The 26,269-nt window shown below is 37.4% G+C and overlaps 1 protein-coding gene across 23 annotated transcripts in view; it reads right to left on the bottom strand.

The window, feature by feature from the left end:
- LRRFIP2 (LRR binding FLII interacting protein 2) overlaps positions 1-26,269 on the bottom strand; it is a 133,596-nt gene that overhangs the window by 20,818 nt on the left and 86,509 nt on the right. For 16 of the 23 annotated variants that reach the window (XM_017508484.1, XM_017508469.1, XM_017508479.1 and 13 more), the window contains 5 exons: positions 24,646-24,690; positions 22,836-22,952; positions 19,937-20,008; positions 10,832-11,002; positions 1,676-1,768 (listed from right to left, as the gene is read on the bottom strand). In XM_017508484.1, coding sequence (XP_017363973.1) covers positions 1,676-1,768; positions 10,832-11,002; positions 19,937-20,008; positions 22,836-22,952; positions 24,646-24,690 — 498 coding nt within the window. The remainder of the gene's footprint in view (positions 1-1,675; positions 1,769-10,831; positions 11,003-19,936; positions 20,009-22,835; positions 22,953-24,645; positions 24,691-26,269) is intronic. The other 7 variants (XM_017508485.1, XM_017508478.1, XM_037731307.1 and 4 more) reach the window with 1 other exon arrangement.

Below are 26,269 nucleotides of genomic sequence, written 5' to 3'. Positions count from 1 at the left end.
AAAATTATTTATATTATTTTAAAGCATTTAAATTTAGCATTTAGCAATCTGTAAAGGACCTTTCCAATTAAGCAATGGTGCTTAACAGGTTTTCTACTTATGCATTATTGGTAAATTATCATCTCCTACTTTCCCTACTCATACATGAGGTACTTTACCATGGAATTTTCAATTCCAAAGACCGAAAAGCATTATTTGTAATATTTAAAGTTTTTCAGCATAACCATATATACTAACATCTACAAGATGTTAACTCTAAATGTAAAAAACCTCTAAAACTAGTTTTCAAAATTTGTATGCCTAGCATCTAAGCTACTAAAGAAGCCACAGTGATGAACTATAGAAATCAAGCATTATATTCTTCTTAAATGCAGTTACAATTAAAAACTAGAACACTTTACCAATCCTAACTTAAGCTATTGAATTTGAGAAGCAGCCCCCAAAGCAGGCTTATTTTATGAAATCATAAAAGTGGGAAAGTATATGTTTTAATTAGAAAAAGAAATAAGTGATTGGCATTTTGGCACAAAAAGATGTAAGAACAAAAAGGGAAAGAATTTCACATTATTTTAAAATACCAGCAGGATACAGATTCTGGAAAATATGCTTCCTGCCTCATATGGAGAAAAACTAAGAAAATTAACTTCACATGTCATCTGATAGATCCAAAAGGTTATCTGTATCTGCACTTGAAATCCACAAATTCTGGGTATGTTCAGTTATTCTTAAAAATGACAAAAAACCAATCGTCCAAATTTAAAAAGTCATTTCTTTTTCTCTATTAAATGGTTTTTTAAAAGTCATTTGTAGAGAGAGATATTAAGAGGTAGGTCTGCGGGGAAAGAGGAAAAGAGGGAGAGAAAAAGAAAGGCTAGGGTCTGAGTAGCCAGGAGTGTGGACAAGTGTGGTACGTGAGCGACCTCCCCTGGGATCATGAACATCTATGCTTCCTGACATCTCTGGCCTGTCAACACTAAATTAACATTAGAAGCCTTTGATAGCCACACCTAGATAGTGGGCAGGATCCCCCCTCAAATTTATTTCCATATTTATGTAAAAGCATCACCTCGAGAGGGAAAAGCACATTTAAAGAAAGAAGATGCATGCAATGGAGTGGGCCTACAAGGAGGACAAATGCTGTCAGAGTTCCTGGTGTTCTGTGCTACATTCCATTCCTAAGATGCTGCCAACAATGTGGGCGTCCCTTCGCCTGTAGAAACCTGAACCTTCAGACTAGCCATTGTTGACCTTTATGTACAGAAGGTATCTTGACATTTCTTTTTTTTTCATTTAGCCACCTCAGAAATATATCTACCTGAGTGAAAAATCAAACTTATTCCCCAAGAATCGTGCATTCACTAATTCCAAAGAATAATGTTACTCTCTAATTTTTCCTTTTGTCCATTTCCTAAGATACCTTTAAGAAACAATGTGCTAAGGAATAAGAGACAAAAATTTCTGCTACCAAAGGGGGGTAATGTTTACAGGATTTATAGTATCAATTTTTAAGCATGATCTGGTTTATGTTTGAAAAATTTTAGTGGACAGTCAAATGTAAAGAGACAAGTAAACTCTTTGATGCATCTTAACTCTCCTTCCCTCCCAGCACACACATCCTCACCCCATTCAACTCTTTTTTTTCAAAATTAAGTATTTCCACAGTTCACGTGCGTACCTCAATAAGCTCATCTCTTTGCCGAAGGCCTTCTTTAAGTTCTTCCATCTTATGCTGCAGCACACTACACATATGTTTCTGCCTTTCCAACTCCTGTTATTAAACAAATGATACCATTTACACAGGTCATGGCACACAAGAAATTTGAAAACATACAATGCAACACACAGGTTAAGCATGACCTCCAGAAACATGCCCAAACTCCTGATTCATAGTAACTTAGAAAAATTGTGTAATTATTTATCTAGAAAACCTGAACTAATCAATGGCAAAATTATTATAAACAAAAGACAATTTAGTAAAGTAACAGGTTATAAAATGAACATATACAATTCAATAACATTCATAGATACAAATAAAAATTTAAAGAAGGAATAACAAATGCAATATCAAAATAAAATCAATATTAAGTCAAATATATACATGTAAACTTACAAGATATATCAAAAACCTGTATGAGGAAAATTAAAAAAACATTCCCAAAAGGCAGAGAAGTACAACTGAATAAATGGAAAGGCATACTGTCTTCTTGGATTAAAAGTCTCACAACATTATAAAAATGCCAGCTCTCCCTAAATTAACCTATAATTTAATGCTGCACAAATAAAAATACCATCAGGTTTTAATTTTCTCATCAGAGCAAGGCAAGTCGATTTTAAAGAAAAACACAAGAAAAAGTAGCCAGAAAAATACATACTGAAAAAGAGGAATGCTGGCCTTACCAGACAGTAAAACATATTATAAAGTTTCCATAATTAAAACAGTGTTGTTATGGCGCATGAATATAGACCAAGAGAGCAGAATAGAAGATTCAGGAAGAAGATCCATTTACATATACAAATACATTTAAAAACAACAAAAATAGGAACATCTCAAATCAATGAGAAAAAAAAGACTTTTAAATTTGTAATGTTGGGATAACTGGATATCCATTTGGAAAAAGATAAAATTGGAACCATACCCCACACCACAGACCAGAATAAATTCCAAATCAATCAGAGGTGTACATAAAGAAAGAAGGTCAGGGAGTGAATGGGGGAAGAGGGAAGGAAAGGGAGAACAAACTGTACAGGAACTAAAAGAAAAGTAACCAAGGAGTAGAGCAATCTTTACTAAGAAAATGACTCAAAAATCCACAAGCAATGAGGTAAAGGTACAATAAATTAGACTACATAAAAATAAAAACTTTGCCAGGCACAGTGGCTCATGCCTGCAATCCTAGCACTTTGGGAGGCTGAGGCAGGTGGATCACTTGAGGTCAGGAGTTCTAAACCAGCTTTATCATCATGGCGAAACCCCATCTCTAGTAAAAATTCAAAAAATTAGCTGGGCATGGTGGTGTGCACCTGTAATCCCAGATACTCAGGAGGCTGAGGCAGGAGAATCACTTGAACCCAGGAGGTGGAGGTTGCAGTGAGCAGAGATCACTCCAGCCTAGGTGAGCAAATGCGACGCCATCAAATAAAAAAATAAATAACTTTGGGCTGGGCCTGGTGGCTCATGACTGTAATCCCAGCACTCTGGGAGGCGAGGCAGGTGGATCCCTTGAGCCTAAGGATTCAAGACCAGCCTGGGCAACAAAATATCCAAAAATTAGCCAGGCTTGGTGGCATGTGCCTGTAGTCCCGGGTACTCTAAAGGCTGAGGTGGAAGAACAACCTGAGCCTGGGGAGGTCAAGGCTACAGTGAGCCATGATGGTGCCAATGCATTCCAGCCTGGCAACAGAATAAGACTCTGTCTCCAAAAAATACATATGCAAATAACTAAAACTTTTGAATGGCAGAGAATCTCTAAAGCTAGAAATAAGAAAAAGCACTAACTGCACAGAAAAACAAGCTACAGAAATAGACAGTTTACAGAAAAAGAAATGAAAATAACTCTGAATATGAAAAGATACTCATACTAAGAGAAATGGAAACAAACTATTTGTCTCACCAAAACACTAGTAAAAGTTCAAAAACTTGACAACATAACATATTCCTGGACGGAACTATGGGGAAGGAAACAGGCCCTCATACATTTTGGCGAGAATGCAATAGTATAAAGCTTACAGAGGAGACCTCGGCAGTATCTTGCAAAACTACAAACCTTTCCACACAGCAATATCACTTTTCTTTTTTTTTTTTTTTTTTTTTTTTTTTTTTTTGAGACGGAGTTTTGCTCTCGTTACCCAGGCTGGAGTGCAATGGCGCGATCTTCGCTCACCGCAACCTCCGCCTCCTGGGTTCAGGCAATTCTCCTGCCTCAGCCTCCTGAGTAGCTGGGATTACAGGCACGCGCCACCATGCCCAGCTGATTTTTTGTATTTTTAGTAGAGACGGGGTTTCACCTTGTTGACCAGGATGGTCTCGATCTCTTGACCTCGTGATCCACCCGCCTCAGCCTCCCAAAGTGCTGGGATTACAGGCGTGAGCCACCGTGCCTGGCAACTTTTCATCATAGATACATTGGCCAAAATACAAAAAGACCTATGCAGTATGTTATTTCTACAGGACTATTTTTAACAGCAAAACATGACAAACTTGAATGTCTATTAATAGGGAACTGGTAGAATAAAGTATGGTACATCCATACTGTGGAATAATTATGCAGTGGTGAAAAAGAATGCGCAAGATATCTCTATACTACATTCATCATAAAGTGATAGAATATAGATGCAGAACGGCATTTATATTAATAGTATGCTACCATTTTCTAAGAAAGGAGAATAATACATATATTTTGAATGATAAATATATATATACACATATATATCTTTTTAGATTAAAAATGGCTACCTAATATATCTTTTGAGATTTGAAAAATGGAAAGACAAACCATTAAATTTTTAAATTCCCTAAAGGAAGGAGAAAACAGGGATAAAGAGACAGAGATAGAAGATTAACTTCTTCAAATATATTTTCTTTGTTAACTTGACTCAAGATCTATGTAACTATTCTACATAATTGTAAAACAAAATTAAATTTAAAAAGCAGTTCCTAGTGGAAACAACTCAAGTGGCCATCGATTGATGAATGGATAAACATAATATAGTATATATATCACAGTGGAATATTATTCAGCTTTAAAAAAGAAGAAACTCTTGTAACATGCTACAACATGGATGAGCGTTAGGACATTACGTTAAATGAAGTAAGCCAGTCACGAAATGATAAATTATTATATAATTCTACTTACTTATGAATTTGGTACATAGAGTAGCCAAATTCACAGAGACAGAAAGTAGGATAGTAGTTGCCAAGGGCTGGTGGGAGGGAGAAATGGGGAACTGTTTAATGGGTATAGAGTTTTCATTTTGCAAGATGAAAAATTTCTGGAGATCTAATGCACAATAATGTGAATATGCTTCACACTACTGAACTCTACACTTTAAAATGGTTAATAAATTTATTGTGTTTTTTATAACAATTAAAAATTTTAAAATAAAAATAATTTTAAAAGTAATTCCTAAATATTGAAAATAAAATGCAGTGAACATACCTATAGATCCAATTAGTAGCACAAACAGAAACTATTTCAAGCAACTTCTAAAAACAATAGTTTGGCCATACAAGGACTAGTGGCAAAAATAACAGCCAAGCAAAACAAACAAAATAAAAATCTTTTACCTATTTTCAGTAATTAAATTGTTAGTGTTAACATTGGTATTGCTATTCTAGGTAACTTGGGATAAAGCAAAGAGAACAGAATGTAACAGAATTACTGTCATCCCTAGAAACTCTGAGAACTAGGAATTGTAGTGTGGGGGGAAAAAAAGATACAGATGTAAGACAGAAGAGGTTATGAACTGACAGCATGAACTCATAATATATTTTGTCATTAAAAACAAACAAAAAAACTTCCTACATGTTTCCCAAATGTATTCACTGAAAAGTCCCATAAACAGTGACCAACCTGGTGGCAATGGGCATCTCTGGCACTCACACTAAAAAAGAACTAGGGCTCCTTGTACAAATGGCTGATCCCAGGTCTGGGGCAGAAAATGTACAAGGCTGGAAAATCTTCTGTCAGAAAGCAAAGAATCTATCAAAAACAATTAGACTCACCAGAAGCACTTGTGAATCAACTTGAAGAGGTTCACATTAGCCAAAGGTGGGACAATTTTAGCATCAAAAAGAATAAAAGCTGCAATGCACTGAAGACATCAAATGCTTGAATTTTTTTTTTTTTTTTTTTGAGACGGAGTTTCGCTCTTGTTACCCAGGCTGGAGTGCAATGGCGCAATCTCGGCTCACCGCAACCTCCGCCTCCTGGGTTCAGGCAATTCTCCTGCCTCAGCCTCCTGAGTCGCTGGGATTACAGGCACGCGCCACCATGCCCAGCTGAATTTTTGTATTTTTAGTAGAGACGGGGTTTCACCATGTTGACCAGGATGGTCTCGATCTCTTGACCTCGTGATCCACCCGCCTCGGCCTCCCAAAGTGCTGGGATTACAGGCTTGAGCCACCGCGCCCGGCAAATGCTTGAATTTATGACTTCATATTGGTATTTTAAGAGAAAAGTAGTTGGTCACTGTAAGAAGGCACTCAACCGATTCCTTTTTTTTTTTTTGAAAACTCACAAAGGGAGAAAATAATTGCAAATAATATATCTGATGAAATACTTATATTTAGAACATATAAACAGCCTTATAACTCAGTAATAAAAAGACAAAATCCAATTTTAAAATGTGCAAAGGGTCTGAACAGACATATTGCCAAGGAAGATATGCAAATAGCCAATAAGCCCATGAAAATATGCTCAAAATAATTAAGTCACCAGGGAGATGCAAATCAAAACCATACCTATTAGGATGGCTGGAATAAAAAGGTCAGATAACAAGTGCTGGTGAGGATGTGGGAGAATCAAACCTGCATACACTACTGGTGTGAGAATATAAAATGGTGCAGGACTTTGGAAAATAGTCTGGCATTGTTTAAATGGTTAAACACAGATTTGTCGTGCGAATCAGCAATTCCATTCCCAAGTATATACTTAAGAAAAAGGAAAGCACATGTCCCGACAATGCACGGTGGCTCATGCCTATAATTCCAGCACTTTGGGAGGCCAAGGCAGGAGGACTGCTTGGGGCCAGGAGTTACCAGCCTGGGCAACATAGCAAGACCCTGTCTCTTAAGGAAAAAAAAATGTCCAAAAAGCAACCTGTACACAAATGTTTATAGCAGCATTATTCTTAACAGGAAAAAGTATAAACAACCCAAATGTCCATCAGTGCACAAATGGATAAACAAAATGTAGCATACCCATAAAATGGAAGATTAATAAGCCATAAAAGGAATTAAGTACTGATACATGGTACAGCATGGATGAACCTTGAAAACATGATGCTAAGTGAAACAGCCAGTCACAAAAGACCACGTATTATATGATTCCATTCATGTGAGTCAGGAATAGGGAACACTATAGATAAAAAGTAGATCAGTGGTTATTACAACTGACGGATTTGGGGAAAAGAGGTAATAAAAATATACTAAAAGTAACTGTCATGAAGGTTACCCATATATATGAATATACTAAAAACCACTGAATTGTACACTTTAAATGGATGATTTGTATGGTATGTGAATGTATCTCAATAAAGTTGCTTAAAAAGAACATTAAATAAGCCAGGTGCAACGGCTCACACCTGTAATCCCAGCAGTCTGGGAGGCAGAGGTAGCAGATCACCTGAGGTCAGGAGTCTGAGACCAGCCTGACCAACATGGAGAAACCCCGTCTCTACTAAAAATACAAAATCAGCTGGGCATGGTGGTACATGCCTGTAATCCCAGCTACTCAGAAGGCTGAGGCAGGAGAATCACTTAAACCTGGGAGGCGGAGGTTGCAGTGAGTAAAGATTGCACCATTGCACTCCAGCCTGGGCAACAAGAGCAAAACTGTGTCTCAAAATAAATAAATAACATTAAATAAATAAACTGGTAATGATGAAATCAGAACATCCCATTTTGCAGCCCCTATTCAATTAAAGGATCTAAGCACTCACCTACAGCCTAATAGCTAGCCACACATCTGGACTTCCTGTAGGAAGACAACTGCACCATCTTTGAAGCAGACTTTCCAAAAAAACTAAAATTATATTTGATTAAGTCTCTATGCCTTACTACCTATGTACAGAGAATACAGAGGAAAGGGGAACATGGTAAAGACACTATGGGGATGAAAACAGACAACCTGTAAGACTGGGAAATATTAAGCAACCCAGTTTCTTCAACATATGTATTATAAGGAGAAAAAAAGTGAAAGGGAACCTATACATGAAAAGAGACTTAAAAATTTATCAATTAATTCCAAGGTGTGAAACTTATCTGGATCCTGACTTTTTTAAGTGTAAAAAAGAAAAATCATTTATGGCATTTTGAAACTGCTAAAATTTTAACACTGATTGAATATATAATATGAATTATTGCTAATTTTACAGGTATGAAATGGTCTTTTGATTATGCTTTAAAAGAGAAACAATGGGCTGGGCACAGGCACTTGTGTCTGTAATCCCAACACTTCGGGAGGCCAAAGGAAGAGGACTGCTTGAAGTCATGAGTTCAAGACCAGCGTGGGCAATACAGCAAGGCCTCATCTCCACAAAAAGATTTTTAAAAAACAGCCAGGCATGGTGGCATGTGCCTACAGTTCTAGCTACTCAGGATCGCTTGAGCATAGGAGATCAAAGTAAGCTATGACTGTGCCACTGTACTCCTGCCTGGGGAGCAGAGCGAGATCCTGTCTATAAAAATAATAAAATAAAAATATAAAACAAAATAGTTACTGTAATTCCAAGAGGCACTAAAGACATTTAGAAAAATTTTATTAATACTGTATAATTATTATTGAATGGTCCTTCTCTACTCTCACTACCTGCTTCTGTAATGAAATACACCACAGTGCCTGACCTCTTTATTTATCTCTGAATATAACATTCTACTGTACAAAGCAATAGTTGTTTAGAACAAGAGAGCTCGGAGTAAAGCTATGTTAGAAAGAGATACTGTCAACAAAGTCTTCTGCAACATGGTACGTGAAGCAAATTTCCAGGGTATTGAAAAAATCTAACAAATTTTATGTTTGAAAAGTGTAAGAAGGCCCATCACAGTGGCTCACAACTGTAATCCCAGTACTGTGGGAAGCTGAGGGCGGGGAGATTGCTTGAGCCCAGGAGTTGGAGATCAGCCTCGGCAACATGGTGAAACCCTGATTCTATAAAAAAAATTTTTTTTAATTAGCCAGGCGTGGTGGTACATGCCTTTAGTCCCAGCTACTCGGGAGACTGAGGTGGGAGGATCACTTGAGCCTGGAGACAGAGGTTGCAATGAGCTATACTCCTGCCACTCCACTCTAGCCTGGGCTACAGAGTGAGACCTTGTCTCCAAAAAAACGTACAAGATTAAGAAAAAAAAAAAACTATGCATACTAAAAAAACTATTACCTTCTAAAATAATCAAGAGAAAAACTAAGTTGGTTAAAATAGCTAATTATAAGGGTTTTCTTTATTTTAAAAAATGCTCGAGAGTATTTGAGATGATGGAAAGATAATTCATTTTAGTACTGACCATTATATACTTAGCATAAGATTTTACTTTAGTCTGATAGAGGCAAAGAGCCAAAAATAGATATGAAAAAATGTGGGGGACGGCAAAAAAAAAGGAGTCCATAGGACTCTAGGAAAAGCATGATGGTTCAGAATCTCCAAAAATGGCCTATAGGGTTTTCAAGAAGAATCAAAGAGGAAACCACCTTTTGTCAGCACATAATGCTCTTCCACAGGCCACTGTCAGTCCAATATGAAAACAACTAGAAGCCTCTTCTTCACCATCTAAATACCAGTCCTAAATAATTTTAGAGCAGTTTTAGATTCACAGCAAAATTATGTTTAAAGTACAGAGAGTTTTCATATACTCCCTGTCCCCATACATGCACAGTCTACCCTCTTATAAACATCCCACACTAGAGTGGTATATTTCATTCTATCAATGAACCTACATCAAAGTCCAGAGATTACATTAGGGTTCACTCCTGGTGCTATACATTCTATGGTTTTGGACTAATGTATCAATACATGCATCCATAATAACATGTATCCACCATTACAATATGATACAGAATAGTATCACTGGCCTAAAAATCCTTTGTGCTCTGGTCTATTCATCCCTCTCTCCTCCAAACACCTGGCTAACCCTTTTTGAATGTGACCAAGACAGGCTGGAATGGGCATTTCTAGTCCTCAAGGAAAGAAATTCCTATAAAGACTATGGTAGTAATGCTGGCCTCTTGGAGATTATATAAACAGCTTCTCTCCCTTTGTTTTGTGCAAATTCAGATTGTTGTTTCTAATAATTTATCAATACGCATTTCCTAAATTATTTTCTGGATTTTTCTATATTAGCAATGTAGTAGCAATCCATTTCTGGTAATAATATCCATTTGACCTCTGCTTGAACTGACATCAACACTTTAAAAAGTCTGAAACATATGCTTTTAAAAGATCCCAATTTGTTTTCTGCAGTTGTCAAACAGCAAATCCTGTCTTGGGCAATGAGTTTTATTCTCCATCTGCACATTTTAACATTATAGCTTATAAGCCTCTAAAGAAAACATCTTTCGATTTCTGACCCACATCTCCAAATTGCTGATTTAAAATAACCGATTAAAGACATCTATCCAATTATTTAGAAAATGAATTCTCTTGAACTGTTCAGAAGTTCATAGAAAAGAATGAATCACTTTATTGAGTCTTTGGAGCTTTGTGGGAGTTCCAGCCACGTATAACTGGAAGAAGTAACTCACTGTAGCTGACCCGAATAAGACAAAAAAACCAGTTTATTAATTCATGTTTTAAAAAAACAAACCCATTACCTATTACTGCAAATAAGATATTTTAAGGAAATCTACATATTTGAAAAATGAAGATAAAACTTTAGTTCTATTCTATTTTCAGAAACTTAACAGAAGACATAAGCTTTTCCTTAGGAAAATAATTTTTAAAAAATAGAAAAGGAAAATATGTCAGGGCCTGAAACCTCATGGTGTTCTTTCAATTTCCTTGGGCCATTCAGTTTTGACTGAAACATCATTCCTAAGTAGGTATGCCACAATCTTCCATCACTTTATAAGTGGCAGGCCTTTATTTTCTGTCCCAAAAGAAAATATCAGATAAGCATTACCTTTGATTTTTCTTCATTTTCTCTATAAAATTCGGCCATCTGTTCCTCCTGCTCTTCAATAACATCCTTGAGTGTATCTACCTGGTAGATCAAATTGTTCTTCTCATTGTCTAACTGTGCATTGGAAACCATGGCTTTCTTGTATTTTTCTTCCACTTCAGACAAAGATTCCTAAATGAGAGTTGAAGTCATCAGTCTGATATCTAAAATATGCTAATTGTATACATGCAATATAACAGGAAATTATGGCACTGCCACAAACACATAAAGATGCATTTTTATAAGATACAAGTGGTTTGGGGAACTCCTTGTTTAGTAACATGCACATGAAACGGGAAGACAACAATAAGCCAATAATGCCTTTATAAGAACAATATGTGCTCTCTGTTCCCCAAGAAAACAAAATTAAGCAGCAATATAGCCTCTGAAAGATGAAAGAAGTGCAAACAACATATATCTGTAAGTCATGAAATGAATCAATATTTTCAGAAATTTTACTCTTACAGTTTTAATAACAAACTGGTGGTGTTCAGAATGCAGTGATACCACAGAATATGGCCTCTCTTTACATAAGTGAACTTCATACTCATTTGAATTTTGCCACTTTCTAGACAGTTGTTTCCAGTACTTTCCTGTTCTCCATAAAAATGCCGATATAAAGGTAAATATTTTTTCCCAGCAATTACCCACATTTCAGTCATGTTTAAATAAGCAATACAAAAATGAGTATCTAAAAAAAAGCTTGGCCAGGCACAGTGTTTCATGTCTGTAATCCCAGTACTTTGGGAGGCCAAGGTGGGTAGATCTAGGCCCTGAAGCTCAAGACAAGCCTGGGCAACATGACAAAACCCGTCTCCACAAGAAAATACAAAAATTAGCCAGACACCGAGGCCCACCTGTAGTCCCAGCTACTTGGGATGCTGAGGTGAGAACACTGATTGATCCCAGGAGGTCAGGGCTGCAGGGAGCAGTGATCGTGCCACTGTACTCCAGCCTGTGTAACAGAGCGAGACCCTATCTCTACCAATCAATAATTAAAATAAAACAAAATAAAATAAAGAGTTTGATCTAAAGCTACAGTTTTGAAGTAAAAAAAAGAAAAAAAGGCACCACAAAATGCCTGAAATGTTATATACCTCAAATTTTTCTGCCTAAGATAACTTACATGTTTGTGTGTGTGTGTATGTGTGTAACTGTATCTAATTTGGTAATTACTACTGCTTAGTGACTTTTTTAAAGCTTAAAAAAAAAAAAGTTTCACATAGGAAAATTTTATGGAAATAAATTTTAAAAATACTGGTGCAAATGTTTATCAATGAAATGGAATTAAGAGCCCAGAACTCTTTAATTTTAGACAAAGGGGTCCATATAACTCAATGGGAAAAGAATAAATGGTATTGGGACACGCATGGGTACCCACAAACAAAAGAATGAAGTTGGACTCCTTCCTCACACCATACACAAAAATTAACTCAACATGAGCCACAGATCTAAATGTGAGAGCTAAAACAATAAAATGCTTCAAAGAAAATATAAATAAATCTTCGTGACCTTGGGATAGGCAATAGTTTCTTAGATACACCAAAAGTACTATAAACCAGTGGAGTGCGGTGGCTCACACACGCCTATATGTAATCTTAGCAGTCTGAGAGGCTGAGGCAGGCGGATCACTTGAGGTCAGGAGTTCCAGACCAGCCTGACCAACATGGTGAAACCCCATCTTTACTACAAATACAAAAATTAGCAGGGCATGGTGGTGGGTGCCTGTAATCACAGCTATTCAGAAGGCTGAGTCAGGATAATTGCTTGAACCCACAAGGCAGAGGCTGTAGTGAGCTGAGATCATGCCACTGAACCTTAGCCTGGGTAACAGAACGAGACCCTGTCTCAAAAACAAACAAAAAGCACTATAAACCATAAAAAGATAAGACTTCATCCAAATGTAAAACTTTTCTTTTGGCTGGGCGCCGTGACTCATGCCTGTAATCCCAGCACTTTGGGAGGCTAAAGCGGGCAGATCACGAGGTCAGTTAGTTCGAGACCAGCCTGGTCAACGTTGTGAAACCTTGTCTCTACTAAAAATTATAAAAAATTAGCCAGATGTGGTGGTGCACTCCTGTAATCCCAAGTACTCGGGAGGCTGAGGCAGGAGAATCACACCATTGCACTCCGGCCTGGGTGACAGTGCGAGACTCCGTCTCAAAAAACTTTCTTCTCAGCTCACTGCAACCTCTACCTCCTGGGTTCACAGAGTTTGCCTGCCTCAGGCTCCTGAGCAGCTTCGATGACAGGCACATATCACTACACCTGCCTACTTTTTTCTATTTTTAGTAGAGATGAGGTTTCACTAAGTTGGCCAGACTGGTCTCAAACTCCTGACCTTGTGATCTGTCTGCCTCAGTCTCCCAAAGTGCTAGGATTACAGGCGTGAGCCACCTCACCTGGCCCAAATGTAAAACTTTTATGCTACAAATGATATAATCAAGAAAGTAAAAAGACAATCCATAGAATGGGAGAAAATATTTATAAATCTTTTATCTGATAAGAGACTTATATGCAGAATAATATATAAACAACTCTTAAAACTCAACAATAAAGGACACACAAATTAATTTAAAAATGGGCAAGGACCTGAATAGGTATTTCTCCAAAGAGGATATGCAAATGACAAATAAGGACAGGAAAACATGCTCGGCATCATTAGTCATTAGGAAAATGCACATCAAAATCACAATAAGATACCACTTCACATTCACTAGGATGGCTATAATCTATAGCAAAAAATACAGAAGGCAAGTGTTAGTAAGGATGTGGAGAAACTAGATCTCCTATATATTGCTGGTAGGAACATAAAATGGTGCAGTTACTTTGGAAAACAGTTTGACAGTTCCTCAAAATGTTAAACATAGTGTTACCATATGACCCAGCAATTCTATTCCCAGCAAACTACCAGAGAGAATTGAAAAGATATGTCTACACAAAAACTTGTACACAAATGTTCACAGCAGCATTACTCATAATAGCCAAAAAAGTATAAACAACCAAATGCCTATCAACTGACTAATGTATTAACAAAATGCAGCAGATCCATATAGTGGAATACTATCCAGCCATTAAAAAAAGACTGACAGTTATTATGACATAGGTGAATATTGAATATATTATGCTAAATGAAAGCCAATCACAAAACATCACATATTGTACGACTCCATCTGTATGAAATCTCCAGAACAGGTCAATCTCTAGAGACAGAAAGTTAGTGATTGGGTTTCTTTTCTGGGTGATGAAATGTTCTACAGATGAGTTGTGGTGCTAGTTGCAGAACTCTGTGTGTATGCTAAAAAAAACACTGAATTAAAATTTTAAGTAAATTTTTATGGAATGTGAATTATATCTAAATACACACACACACACACACACACACACACACACACACTTACTATTTTGTTTTTTTTTTGAGACAGGGTCTCATTCTGTCGCCCAGGCTGGAACCTCCCCAGACTCAGGTGATTCTCCCATGTCAGCCTCCTGAGTAGCTGGGACCACAGGCATGTGCCACCACACCTGGCTCATTTTTTTGTAGAGACAAGGTTTCACCATGTTGCCCAGGCTGATCTCAAACTCCTGGACTCAAGCTATCCAACTTGCCTTGGCCTCAGAAAGTGGATTACAGGTATGTGCCTGGCCACACACACTTTTAATTACGCTTCATAAACCAGAATTGAGTTGTCAGGCAAGATTTAAACTAGGATTAGAAACAATTTGTTTGTTTTCTGAGATGGAGTCGCGCTCTGTTGCCCAGGCTAGAGTGCAGTGGCGTGATCTCAGCTCACTGTAACCTCCACCTCCTGGATTCAAGTGATTCTCCTGCCTCAGCCTCCTGAGTGGCTAGGATTACAGATGTGCACCACCATGCCCAGCTGATTTTTTTATTTTTAGTAGACACGGGGTTTGACCATGCTGGTCAGGCTGGTCTCAAACTCCTGACCTCATGATCCGCGTGCCTCAGTCTCCCAAAGTTCTGGGACTACAGGCATGAGCCACTGCACCCGGCCTAGACATAAATTTAACCAAAACAAAGAATATAAGCAAAGTCAATTATCTGGTGCTCTAAATGTATCTAAATGTAGCTTACTATAATGCAGACTTTAGAATAATTATCCATCTGAGAGGGTAATAGCAGAAAAAAGTCCTCATCACAACTCAGTCCCATATAAAACCACGTGAACACCAGAATTTACAATAGCTCAAGTAGTAGATGCATGCACAAAATATATAACACAATAAATAAGACATAAAATGTATGTAATGTCATCTTCCTTTAAACAGTAGACCTCAAAAGACTGTTTTAAATGGAAGTGTCAAGGTATTTTAGTGATCTTAATCTTATTCACAGTGATACCCATTTGGAATTGGTTTTACTTAAATGCTTATTTATTTATTTAGAGACGGAGTCTCACTGTGTCACCTGGCCTGGGGTGCAGTGGTGCAATCTCGGCTCACCGCAACCTCTGCCTCCCAGGTTCAAGCGATTCTCCTGCCTCAGCCTCCTGAGAAGTTGAGATTATAGGCTCCTACCACCTAATTTTTATATTTTTAGTAGAGATAGGGTTTCACCATGTTGGCCAGGCTGGTCTCGACCTCCTGACCTCAGGTGATCCCAGCACTTTGGGAGGCCCAGGCGGGCAGATCACGAGGTCAAGATCATGTTGGCTAACACAGTGAAACTCCATCTCTATTAAAAATACAAAAAATTAGCTGGGTGTGGTGGTATGAGCCTTTATTTCCATCTACTTGGGAGTCTAAGGCAGAAGAACTGCTTGAACCCGAGAGGCAGAGGTTGCGGTGAGCCAAGGTAGCACCACTGCACTCTAGCCTGGGCGACAGAGTAAGACTCTGCCTCAAAAAAAAAAATTGGCTGGGCATGGTGGCTCACATCTGTAGTCCCAGCAATCTGGGAGGCAGAGTGGGAGGACTGTTTGAGCCCAGGAGTTGTAGATCAGCCTTAGCCAACATGGTGAGACCCTGTTTAAAAAAAAAAATTTTTTTTTAAAAGAACAGCACTTTCTAGAAGGCCTTAATTAAACTTAAAACCAATAAAATTAAAGCAAGTGCGTATTTCAGACCCATATATGAAATATATATTCATATGTGATACCATCTATATATAAATGAGATTTTCTTAAGGTTAAACTTTTTTTCTTGAATGATTCAGGTGGGTTCCTGACTAATATCATAACATCTAATAATAATAATGAACATTTACATTTTCTTTACATGCCTTATTGTGTTTAATCCTTTCAGTAACTCCAACAGGTAGGTATTATTTATCATCATGCCCATTTTACACATGAAAGAACTGACAGGGACGCTAAGTCACTTGAGGCTGGTCAGTGTCAGGAAGAGGTAAATCTAACTTTTTCAAGAATATTTTATTTATTTTATTTTTTTAGACACAGGGCTTCACTCTGTCACCTAGGCTGGAGTACAGTGGTACAATCATAGCTCATTGCTGCCTCAAACTCCTGGGCTCAAGCAATCCTCCCTCCTTGGACTCCCAAAGTAATGGTATTATAATAAATAATATAGATAAGGCAAAAGTCTTCCTTGACCATGCTCTCTCCAGAGGCACAAGCACTACTGGTTTGGTAGAGTATCTTTCAGGCCATTTCTTATTTGTTTACAGTATAAAATATATACCCTTGACTTCATAGATATTTTTAATACAAATTATATATAGGTATGGCCACTACACCTGGCCCAGAATATTTTTAATAATTCTCAAATGTTATCTATCAGTTGAAGTAACAGCTGCTTTAAAAGTACCTAAGCAGGGACCAGGCACGGTAGCTCATGCCTGTAATCCCAGTGCTTTGAGAGGCCAAGGGGGAGGCCTGCTTGAGCTTAGGAGTCAAGACCAGCTTGGGCAACATAGCAAGACTCCATCTGTATAAAAAACTTAAAAATCAGCCAGGTGTGGTGGTGCATACCTTTAGTCCCAGCTACTCAACAAGCTTTAGGCAGGAGGATTGCTTGAGTTCAAGGTGGCAATGAGCTATGATTGGGTCACTATACTCCAGTTTGGGTGATAGAGCAAGAGACCTTGTCTCTAAAGAAAAAAAAAAAATTTTAAGTACCCAAGCAAAACATAAGATGTTCATTGGAGTTTTAATAAATGATATAGATAAGGCAAAAGTCTTCCTTGACCATGCTCCCTCCAGAGGCACAAGCACTATTGGTTTGGTAGAGTATCTTTCAGGCCATTTCCTATTTGTTTATAGTATAAAATATATACCCTTCACTTCATGTGTGTGTGTGTGTGTGTGTGTGTATGTGTGTGTGTGTGTGTGTGTATATATATATATATATATTTTTTTTTTTTTTTTTTTTTTTTGAGACAGTCTTGTTCTGTCACCAGGCACCAGGCTGGAGTGCAGTGGCACAAGCTCGACTCACTGCAACCCCCGCCTCCGGGGTTCAAGCAATACTCCTGCCTCAGTCTCCCAAGTAGCTGGGATTACAGGTGCCCACCACCACGCCCAGCTAATTTTTGTATTTTTTAGTAGAGATGGGGTTTCACCCTGTTGGCCAGGATGGTCTCCATCTCTTGACCTCGTGATCCGCCCGCCTTGGCCTCCCAAAGTGCTGGGATTTCAGGCGTGAGCCACCGTGCCTGGCTGACTTCATATATATTTTTAATACAAATTATATACTCTACATTTTGTTCTATAGCTTGCCTTTTTTCAATATTATCTTGGAAAGTTTTCGGTCACTATAGATTTACTATTGTTATTTATTGCTATAACTCTCCACTTAAATTTAATAAGGTATTAATTTTAATAGTTTTTAAAATGGGTTAATGGGTTTAATCCTTTGATTTACAGAATCATTAATCTTTTATGAAATAGATCACTTAAATTTTACAATTAATATTTTACTACATTTTCTGGGTAATAGTACACACTATATACTAGTACACCATGGGCAAATACTGTATTAGCAATCATAATCAACTTTCCTGATAAAAGGAAGGACAGAGGGGGAGAGTGGCTGAGAGCATCCCAAAGGCAAACATAATAAGAGTAATGTCAGAAGCAATGGGCCAACATTCTTCTTCAATAGGATACATCACACCACCATGCTTGGTTACCAATCAGACAATTTTTCTTTATTTTTGTGGGGATTTTTCCACTTCAAAGTGTCAAGGATAAATGTAATATGAAGTCAAGTTCAATTATACTCTGGCATAAATTAGAAAAAGGGATCTCCTCTGTTCAAATCTCAAATCTAATCTGTTCTTTTGTATTCTTCAAAGAATGCAATAAATGGTGGCTCTAACATGTAAGGGAAAAATGTTTTAAATAAAGTAAAATGACAGTAAGAATGCCCTTGAATCGCATGATTGCTTTCCTGATACACTGTTACACATGTGACTTCAATATAAGCATATTAATTCAAGGTACCGGATTTGTTTGATCCAAGATATTTCTAAAAGTTGTATCTCTAAAACCTTAAAAGAGAGATCAAATTCTAAATATTAAAGAAGCAAGATTAAATGAGAATATCAACTAATTCTGTAATTCTTCTGATATTTACTGAAAAACGCATGCTGCTCTATCAGCAACTTTCAGACTTCCCTCATGGGCGCTTCCTATTGGAGGTCTCACCTTTGTTGGTCCTAAGTCTTACTCTGTTTCTTCATGTCATACCACTTGCATGAAGGGGTACTATAGCTGGACTACTTCAAATCATGCCATGGAGGATGACAAAAGCCTTGCCCATGAAGTCCATGCTTTGTCCTTTGGATATATCCTGAGTCATCTTTCTCAACGTCTTGCTTTTTGCTTTTTTAGAGGTGTAGTGTGTATTTTGCCTTTTTGTTTCTGTGTGTGTTTGTTTTGAGACAAAGTCTAGCTCTGTCACCCAAGCTGGAGTACAAAAGCATGACCTCAGCTCACTGCAACTTCCACCTTCCTGGTTCAAGCAATTCTTCTGCCTTAGCCTCCCAAGTAGCTGGAATTACAGGTGCTTGCCACCATGCCCAGTGAATTTTTTGTATTTTTAGTAAAGACTGGGTTTTGCCATGTTGGCCAGGCTGGTCTTGAACTCCTGACCTCAGGTGATCCACCCACCTGGGCCTCCCAAAGTGCTGGGATTACAGGCATGAGCCACTGTGCCTGGCATGCAGTGTGTATTTTGATTTCAAATCAGGACATACATGTGTTCAAATAAACTTTTGGTTTCTTCATAATAGGAGGCTTGAACTTCAGAATGAAACATAAGAAAAAGAAGAGCATGATAACCAAATACTATTTACAACTAAACTGTCTGCCGCATACATTTATACAGAAAAATGTTAGTCATCCTTTCTGGGAAAAGATAAAGACCATTTAAATTTACCTCCAAATTCTTTAAGGCACTAGATCTGTGTCATCCCTTTTGACCTATACGTTAAGAAAATCTCAGCCAAAAGAAAATACAGGCCTTATGCCTTCAGGTTCCTTCCTCCAGAGGGCATATTTATAATAACGATGTCTCAGGTGCTACTTCCTCCCATATTTAATACTGACAGTTTGGTAACAGAAATATGCAACATTTTTTCATTTAACATGGAAGAATTTTGAGGTCCAATTCTCAATAAAAATATTCTTAGTATTTTTTAGGTGTTTGCCCAATTTAATGTTGTATGGCTAAGACATAAGGGATATGCATGTATTTTTACAAGGTTTTAAAACTGTAAAGGAGGCTGGGCACGGTGGCTCACTCCTGTAATCCCAGAACTCTGGGAGGTCAAGGCAGGAGAATGGCTTGAGGCCAGGAGTTCGAGACCAGCCTAGGCAACATAGTGAGACCCTATTTCTATAAGAAAAATAAATTTTAAAAAACCTATATCTTCTGCTGAATATTCAAAAACTGTACTACACATTTAAACATAAGCAGAGATTGAAAGTTCACCGCTCCTATGCACTGCAGGTTAAGCACATGCTTGAAAGACAAACACTGTTAGTAAAGCTATGTGCAGTAGGTTAACAGAACTTGCAAAGCCACCATTGCCAACACTTCTGCATACAGAGCATGCTTGAGCTGCAGAATGGGCCCTGATACCTTTAGTTCTTTAAGCCCCTGCATGTATCTCCCTTCTACATCCTGTATCTGGTCCTTAAGGTCATAGATATCCTGCAGGACATAGGAATGAACCATTGCATAAAACCATGCACAAACATATCTTAAATCACAAAGGATTCAGATGAAACATGACTCACTTTTGTATATTCCAGACTAAAAGCAGAGAAATAAAAATACAAAAACATAACTCCCACTCCCAACCACTGAAAGGGGCAAACAGGTCAGGGGATAGTGGGACTGGGGGAAGCTCTAGAGTAATCAATCTAAAGTTAAATATTTTCTTGGCATTAAATTCTGTTGATAACAGCATAGCAAATGGAGACAGGGCTATATATAAGGGGAAAAGCTATATAAATTATAATTCTTAAAATCATGCAATTTTTAATATTTTATAAATCACTTTAAATTTTTTAGTATAATGCTTCACCTAGAACTAGTAAAATATACAGTAAATAAGAGGCAGAAAATTTGAACGATTCATACACAAGTTTTAAAAAATATAATAAATGAATATGAACAAAGTTTTCTTTCAATGACTTGGTTACCGGCCACAATTAACTAGAGATAGAGGGAGTAAAGGGAGAGAAGTTAAGCACAAACATTTTGAACACAATGTCAAATAGATACCATTTAAATGATGAGAAAAGCACTTGCTCCAAACGTTACCATAATCCTTATAAGAAAGGTGAAACAGGTCAAATTTTAAATGGAAAATACTGTTTCCCTCGTGCCTGACCTTGTTATGTAAGGTCTATTCTGAATGCTCGATTTATGTCCAAAATAACTGCACAGGGCCCTAAATACAATTCTGCAATTATAAGCAGGATCAATTATTACAGGCTGATCATACACATTTTTGGTATTAAACTTTCCCTGCTCCCTTCACTGCCTCTCCAGTAGGTTTGACTCTTTTACTCATTGATTCATTTAACAGACATTTACGAAGGACCTATTAGGAGGCAAATGATAGGATACAAAATATCAGCTCCTTCAAGAAGGTCATTCTCTCAAGGAAGAAAAACAAGCAACAAGCAGTATGACAAAAGCAAGCGAAGTCTAAAGCTGGAGGGCCTTGTCCTCATATCCTTTTGTTGCACTAGAATGTGGCACCTAAAGGCAACTTATTCAACTTTCCACCCAGGCACTTATGTCTGGTGCATAGTAAGAGCTACTAAGAGCTCAATTAATACTGATACCTTTAAAGTCATGGCCATGCTGGCCAATGTGCTCTCTTTCTCTGACACTGTTGCAAGCCTCTCCATCCTCCCCTAACCCCCAGCCCATTTCCACAAGTAGCCCATTTCACAAGTCAGACTCCTTTTCCAATCTTACTGCCAATTTTTTTTTAAGGCTAGTCAAGTGAAGCAATGAAAGGGGAGAAGGAACAAAGAAATCTGTAACTGTGATCAATTACTTGTAAACACCACTGCACTGAGACCAGCCCCCACCTACAATCTTACTCAGTCACCAACTGTCCTACTTCGTCTACTGTGTCAGTGAAGAGGGGCCTCCAGGCCAGGCAAGCCCATCCATCCAAGTCCTGGACTCTCCTCTCACCCACTGAGGCACTTTGATCTGTCAGTCACCTTCTCTTCTTCCTCAACCTTCATCCTCTCTCTCAACTGGCTCAACTCAACCAAAGAAATAAATAATCAATCTCATCTTTAAAAGAAAGCTGAAAACATTTTCTTAAATTTCTCTCTCCCTACCTATTGCCCAACCACTTCCCGGTCTCTCGTATTCACTCCAGAGCAAGTTTCTTACGTTTTCTCCCCTGGCATTTTTGACTTGCTCACCTCATCCTCACAGTTGAACCACAGAGTTACTGCTCTTCTGGCCTGCAATGCTTCCTCTGACTGTGATCAAAGTTATTTTTTAAGAACACAAAGCAGATAGTATTGCTCTCCTGTTTAACATCCCATAGTTGTCAGGGTAAAACTGAATTCCTTTCAGGCTAGAATACAAGATGCTTTGTGATTTGACCCTGCACTCCTTTTCCAGCCTTCACTCTTGGTACTGTTATTCTCATCCTACCTTCCGGCAACTTTGCTATACAGCTAACTTTATGGGTTCCCTGAATGCATCTCTTTGAGAAAGGCTTCCGCCTTCAATTTCTTTGCCTGGTTAATTTTTATTTTTCCTTCAAACCTTAGCTCAAAGTTGTCTTTTCTGAAAAGCGTTTTGTTATCTCTTCTCCTAATCCAATTCAGATGATGCTTGTCTTAATTACCTTAACAGCCCTATTCTTGCTACTATTGTATAACACCACCTGGTTTTGTATCAGTTTGTCTTCCCTATGAAACAGGGAAATCCTGAAGGCCAGAACATGTTTTGCTGCTTAAATCTCCAAGGCCAAGTGCTCAATAAATGTTGAATGAATGAATGAATGCAATTTCTGACTACCCCTTGCCTCACAAATAGCAGGTTCTGTTATCCAAATATTATCACACTTCTATTAGTATGAAAAACTGAGAGATAACCATATTCAAGCAGCTGAATACCATAATGGCTCAAAAGACTAATAATTTCCACAATCTAGTTCTTTGTTCACCCACATATTTTCCATTTAAAACATGGACAGTTGTTTCTGAGAGAATTACTTTTACATACATTACAAAGTGCTTTTTTTGGCATTTGTAAATTAGCAGAAATTCCAACGCCATCAAATTTTCAGGAGAGAGGACAGAAAAAAGAATTAACTAATCTCCTTCCTTTCAACTCTGAAATACCCGAGTCATACTTTTTAACTGTACTAATTTTTTTAAAAGAATCATATTCCTTATTTCTACTAAGTCACATTAAAAGCTAAAAGTTGTAGTATATTACCAAGAAGTCAAAAAAACTGCTTTTAAAAAGAAAACCAAAAACTTCAGTTTACCCGTAATTCACTTAATGAGGTGTCTGGATCTATTAAGCTGCTGGTGTCCCCACTTCCTCGTCTGGATGAGTTTCCACTTAGAGGGGTTGTTGCTGAGGCAGAATTTCGAGATGAAGGCTACAAAGAGAAATATGACACTTCTAAGTCTCATTTCTTTAAAAAATATGTTTGCTATGGAAACTAAAAACAGGGCAGGGTGGTTGGAGAAGATGTGGCCTTCAGATGAGTGAGTTATCATGTGTAATCAATGGTCAATTTAGATTGGCTTTGTGGGAAGAGGTATCCAGAGAATGGCCAAGCATACTAAGCAAAATTTCATTAACACAAATACCTTATCAGAATCTAGAATTCATCATAACCAAAAAGAAAACAGTTTTTATGAGGGTTGTTTATTTTCTAAGTTTATCTTTGCTATCCACTGAAGTGAGCAAATCAGATTAAAGCAGTTTTAGAATTTTATAACTAATATGCTAATCAGCACTTCCCCTTTTTAGTTTCTGAACTGCTTATGAATCTCTTCTTTCTCTAATACTTTGTTGATAAAGACACTATTTGCACTGGAGAGCAGCAACACTGGATATTACTATTAATGTAGACTGTTATTCCCAAAATTAGTTTAAATGTGAGATTATGCTATTGATTAATAAACAGCATGAATCTGTGCTGTCCAATATACTTACAATCAGCCACTGAGCACTTGAAATGTGGTTAGTCCAAATTGAGAGTTGAGTATAGGATGCATACCAGATTTTAAAGGTTTAGTGTAGAAAAAAGAATAAAATATATCTCATTAATAATTTTATATTTATTAGTTTTGTTTCTTTCTTTCTTTTTTTTTTTTTTGAGTTGGAGTCTCGCTCTGTTGTCCAGGCTGGAGTGCAGTGGCAAGATCTCGGCTCACTGCAACATCCACCTCCCAGGTTCAAGCAGTTCTCCTGCCTTAGCCTCCCAGACTGAGGAGTTGCTGGGACTACAGGCATGGAACACCATGCCTGGCTATTTTTTTTTTGCATTTTTAGTAGAGACAGGGTTTCATCATGTTGCTCAGGCTGGTCTCGAGCTCCAGACCTCAAGTGATCCATCCACCTTGGCCTCCCAAAGTGTTGGGATTATAGGTGTGAGCTACCGAGTCCGGCCTAGTAATTTTATATTGATTATATGTTGAAATAGTTTGGATATGTGGATTAAATAAAATATATTACCTAAATTAATTTTACCTGTTTCTTTTTACTTTTTAAATGTGGCTACCAGAAAATTTAAACTTACATATAAGTTCAGATTTGTGGTTTGCATTATATTTCTACTGGACAGAGCTAATTTATCTTTCTTGGGTATAGCATAAAATTAATTCTGATAAATCATTTCCCTAACTGACTTTCTAAAAATACTTTCAGAAGAAAGAGACTTTAACACAAAGCAAATCCTAGAAAGGAGTATTTTACTTCAAGAAACAATTTATATATAAAAGAAAACAAAGTCTCAGAGTTTGTCACTACCATTCCTAAAGAAACTTCATATTCAGTGTTTATTGGCTTCTTCTGAGGATCAATTTCTAGAGGAATGAAAATCAGAAAAGCAGATAAAAGCTAAAGAGGTGACATTAAAAGAAATAAAATGCAGCACGTTTTTTCTTCCCAGGGCCTCACATGATTTAACTTCGAAGGAATTTTGGAGGGTCAAGGACAGGAAATAAATGAAGGGAGGAAGAGCAGCTACATCAGACCAACTGTTGTAAAATAAATAATGAACAAGTCACAGATAACAAGTTTAATTGACCTTGATAATTTCCCTCAGGAATTTATATACTCACTCTTGTATAATTTTCAGCATACTGTTTGTCAGATTTTTCATCCAACTAGAAAAGAACAAAGATAAAAATCAGGAAAGATGCTTAGCAAGCTGATTTTTTTTTTTAGGAGAAAAAAAGTGATCTCAATTTGAGTTTTCCAAGTTCAGTGATGTTTGAAGCCTAAAAATAAACACATTAAAAATGAAATAAAAATTCCAGTTTAACATAAAACAAAATGTCAGCAACTTTAATTTTTATCCTAAGGAAGACACTGAGTAAGCAATCTACGTTTATGCTTACTCAAAAGTTTAGAACTTAGATAAATTTTCTGTTTAAGATATTTAAAACACATTAAAGAAGGCTACATATAAACTTAAGTTTTAGCGCTGCAAATGTTAATACAAAAAAAGCATGTACATATTAAAAGGAAAAGTCTGATAAAACCAAAAGTGAAAAAAGTTTATTTCTAAACATTGTTAGGACACAGGACACATAGATAAAGACTAGTACACTCAGCCAAAAAAGTTCAGATTGAACTAAAGCATGTTAAATATGTCACCAAAATATTTTCTCCCACACCATTAAGGATTTTTTTTTTCAGTAATACATGCACATGTGACCCCTCAAAAAAATCAAACAGCACAAAAGGGTATGAGTAGGGCTCTCTCCCTAACATGCCATACCCTGACCACCAGTCTCTTTAATAGCAACCAACCTCAAAGTCATTAAAAAATTCTAGTAAGTGTCCCATATATGTTCTATATCTTCTTTTCCCCCTTACACCAAGTCTCAGAGATTTGAGAAAGTACTTCATCTTTCTTCATAACATTTATCACTCCCTGACACTATGGTATTTATTCACTTATTTATTGTCTGCTCTCTTTTTATAATGTAAGCTCTGTATCGGTATGTTCTTTTCTGTACTCCTAGTACCAAGAATAGTGTCTGGCATATAGAAGGACTCAAAATTTGTGGATGGATGAATAAATCACACCCCATCTGTACTAACAGACTTCCCTCATTTATTTTAAACAGCTTCATAGCAGCCTGTTGTCTCAGTTTGCAATCATTAAGTTAACCTATCTTCTGCTGATAGGCCTTAAGGTTGTTTGGGACAGTGCTTCAAGAAGGGAGGTACCTTAAAAGTCTAGTCCAAGACCTTGACTTTTATAGCTAGGGAAAAAGAAATTCAGCGGTGAAAGATTTTGCTGAAAGTTGCAGAGTTAAATCCAATCCTTAGTTTTGTAAATTTTCAGTTCAGTGTTCACATTGTTTACCTGTATATATATATGCTATTCCAATTATCAGGAGAAAAAAGTCACAGAGATTTAACTAAATGAAAATAACTCAGGGGCTGGGTGCGGTGACTTACACTTGTAATCCCAGCACTTTGGGAGGCCAAGGTGGGCAGATCACAAGGTCAGGAGATCGAGACCATCCTGGCCAACATGGTGAAACCCTGTCTCTACTAAAAAATTAGCTGGGTGTGGTGATACATGCCTGTAATCCCAGCTATTCAGGAGGCTGAGGCAGGAGAATCGCTTGAATCCAGGAGGCAGAGGCTGCAGTGAGCCAAGATCGCGCCACTGCACTCCAGCCTGGGCAACAGAACGAGACTGTGTCTCAAAATTAAAAAAAAAAAAAA

The sequence above is a fragment of the Cebus imitator genome, unplaced genomic scaffold (assembly GCF_001604975.1).
Source record: "Cebus imitator isolate Cc_AM_T3 unplaced genomic scaffold, Cebus_imitator-1.0 Scaffold391, whole genome shotgun sequence".
Classification (NCBI taxonomy): Eukaryota; Metazoa; Chordata; class Mammalia; order Primates; family Cebidae; genus Cebus; species Cebus imitator.
This window is presented reverse-complemented; position numbering and strand designations above follow the sequence as displayed.